The sequence below is a fragment of the Exophiala aquamarina genome (assembly GCF_000709125.1).
Source record: "Exophiala aquamarina CBS 119918 chromosome Unknown aczIA-supercont1.4, whole genome shotgun sequence".
NCBI lineage: Eukaryota > Fungi > Ascomycota > Eurotiomycetes > Chaetothyriales > Herpotrichiellaceae > Exophiala > Exophiala aquamarina.
Window position 1 is genome coordinate 24271 of NW_013550584.1, and position 1758 is coordinate 26028.

At 47.7% G+C, this 1758-nt stretch overlaps 1 protein-coding gene across 1 annotated transcript; it reads right to left on the minus strand.

The window, feature by feature from the left end:
* Positions 1 to 736: 736 nt before the first annotated feature.
* Positions 737 to 1547, minus strand: A1O9_05156 (uncharacterized protein; the record flags this gene model as incomplete). The annotated part of the gene is made up of 2 exons (XM_013404375.1): positions 737 to 1176; positions 1292 to 1547. The coding sequence occupies 2 exons, from the start codon at positions 1545 to 1547 to the stop codon at positions 737 to 739; spliced, it is 696 nt and encodes a 231-aa protein (XP_013259829.1).
* Between the last annotated feature and the right edge of the window lie 211 nt (positions 1548 to 1758).

Sequence of the window (1758 nt, forward strand, 5' to 3'; positions counted from 1 at the left end):
AGTATAGCCTTGCCTAATGGATACCACGTGATCCTAGCTTATATAAGCCTAATCACGTGACTAGGCGTTAATAGGGTATCGCTTAGTCTTAACAAAAACGACTGTACTTTGCCTGTAGTCCCTTCAAATCAAGCATACAGTATTAACGACTCTATCTGGAATAATTTTATTCCGGTGTCCGGCTTACGTATGGCTTAGTTGTCTATACATTATAAACAGTGCAAAAAGACGAAGAATTTATGAAAAGAGTGACACGCGACGCGTGAAGCGACCCTGCAAATCCCGAAGCGAGGCACACACGTTAGCCCCGGCACGTCCCGACGTTAATGTTAACCACAAAGAGAACCCGGAAACCCAGCGCAAAGACGGTCGCAGCGCAAGAGACACAGCAACTCCTGGACGATGAGACGATAACGGTGAAATCGACTCCCGCTGAGCACCATGAACACGATAGTAGTAGAAAGGCTGATTTTAGGCCATCTTCCATGAATATTACTACACTGGGGAACTTACTATTGCAGTGACAAAACCAATGACCTGCCTCATCTCTACAAAATCTGGCATCCCCATTGGGAGTCACATGCATTAGAATCTTGCTGAACCATTATTTTTCCCCTGCTAGCCCGAGCCTTTGGAACTAATAGTCTTGAAAAGGATCGATATCGAACATGGATGGTATAAAACGCATCGAGATCCCGATCATGCTTTGCGACAGAGCTATCACTTCCCACTAGTGTCAGGGGATCGGATCATTGAGTGTGGCGCTGAGGAAAATTGTATTCGGATACACAGGAACCGATGCGATATCGGCCGGTGTGCCGTTTTTGATCCAACAATTTGCACCCCACTCGCTCACCGCAAATTGTATGTCGGCGTTGTAGTAGAGAGATCTACACGGCATCGGACTCGTTGCAAGACCTTGTGTGACCGAGCATGTCTGCAAGCAATCTTCCAGGGTGTAAGCAATGATACCCAAGATGTCATCAAGCAGGAGACTTTTCCCCGTTAAATCAGTCTCGTTAGCGGTAACGTGGGTACCGAAGTTCCTGCCACAGTAGGTGGTGTACGTGCCGAGAAATTTCCCACTGTTTTGAACAACCCTCCCGTCTTCGCAGCTAAAAGAGAGATTAGAGATCTGAGAGGATGAAAGTGGGACATAATTGATGGTCGAAGAAACTGTACAGGTGCTATGTGATATTAGTTGAATTCAGAATCTTGAGTGATACTAGGCGCTAGGTTTGAGAAGATGAGGATACTCTCTTAGGGTAGATAGACCTTTTCCCACTCTGACAATCGCTCAGAGATTTCCCAAGCCCTCCTCCTACTGCCGCACCGACAACGATTGCGGCTACTAATGCTGCCAAAGTGGCGAATTGCCATCTTCCCATGGACCTTTTCAAGTCGGTTGTGCCTGGAGGATTATATGTGGGAATAGCATCGTAACCGTGAGGCTGAAGAGCGGGGCCTAAGCCCACACTAGGTTCACGGTTATAAACCTCGAGATCGGCTTGTGTTCTGACAGCTTCTGGTGCATCGGCGGACGCCATTCGCGAGCCTACCGAGCCTTTCTAGAGATCTCGACTAGGATAGTTATCAACAATATGAAAAAGCCCTCAGAGTGTGGGCTTCACTTAAAGTTCTGGCAGTGCAGGAAGAGTCGACGTGAATGTTATGAACTAAGGTCACTTGAAGGTCGCCAAGGTTAGGCGCACCTACTGCAGAGGCAGGTCAGCCGATGGAATATAAGGCTGAGTCACG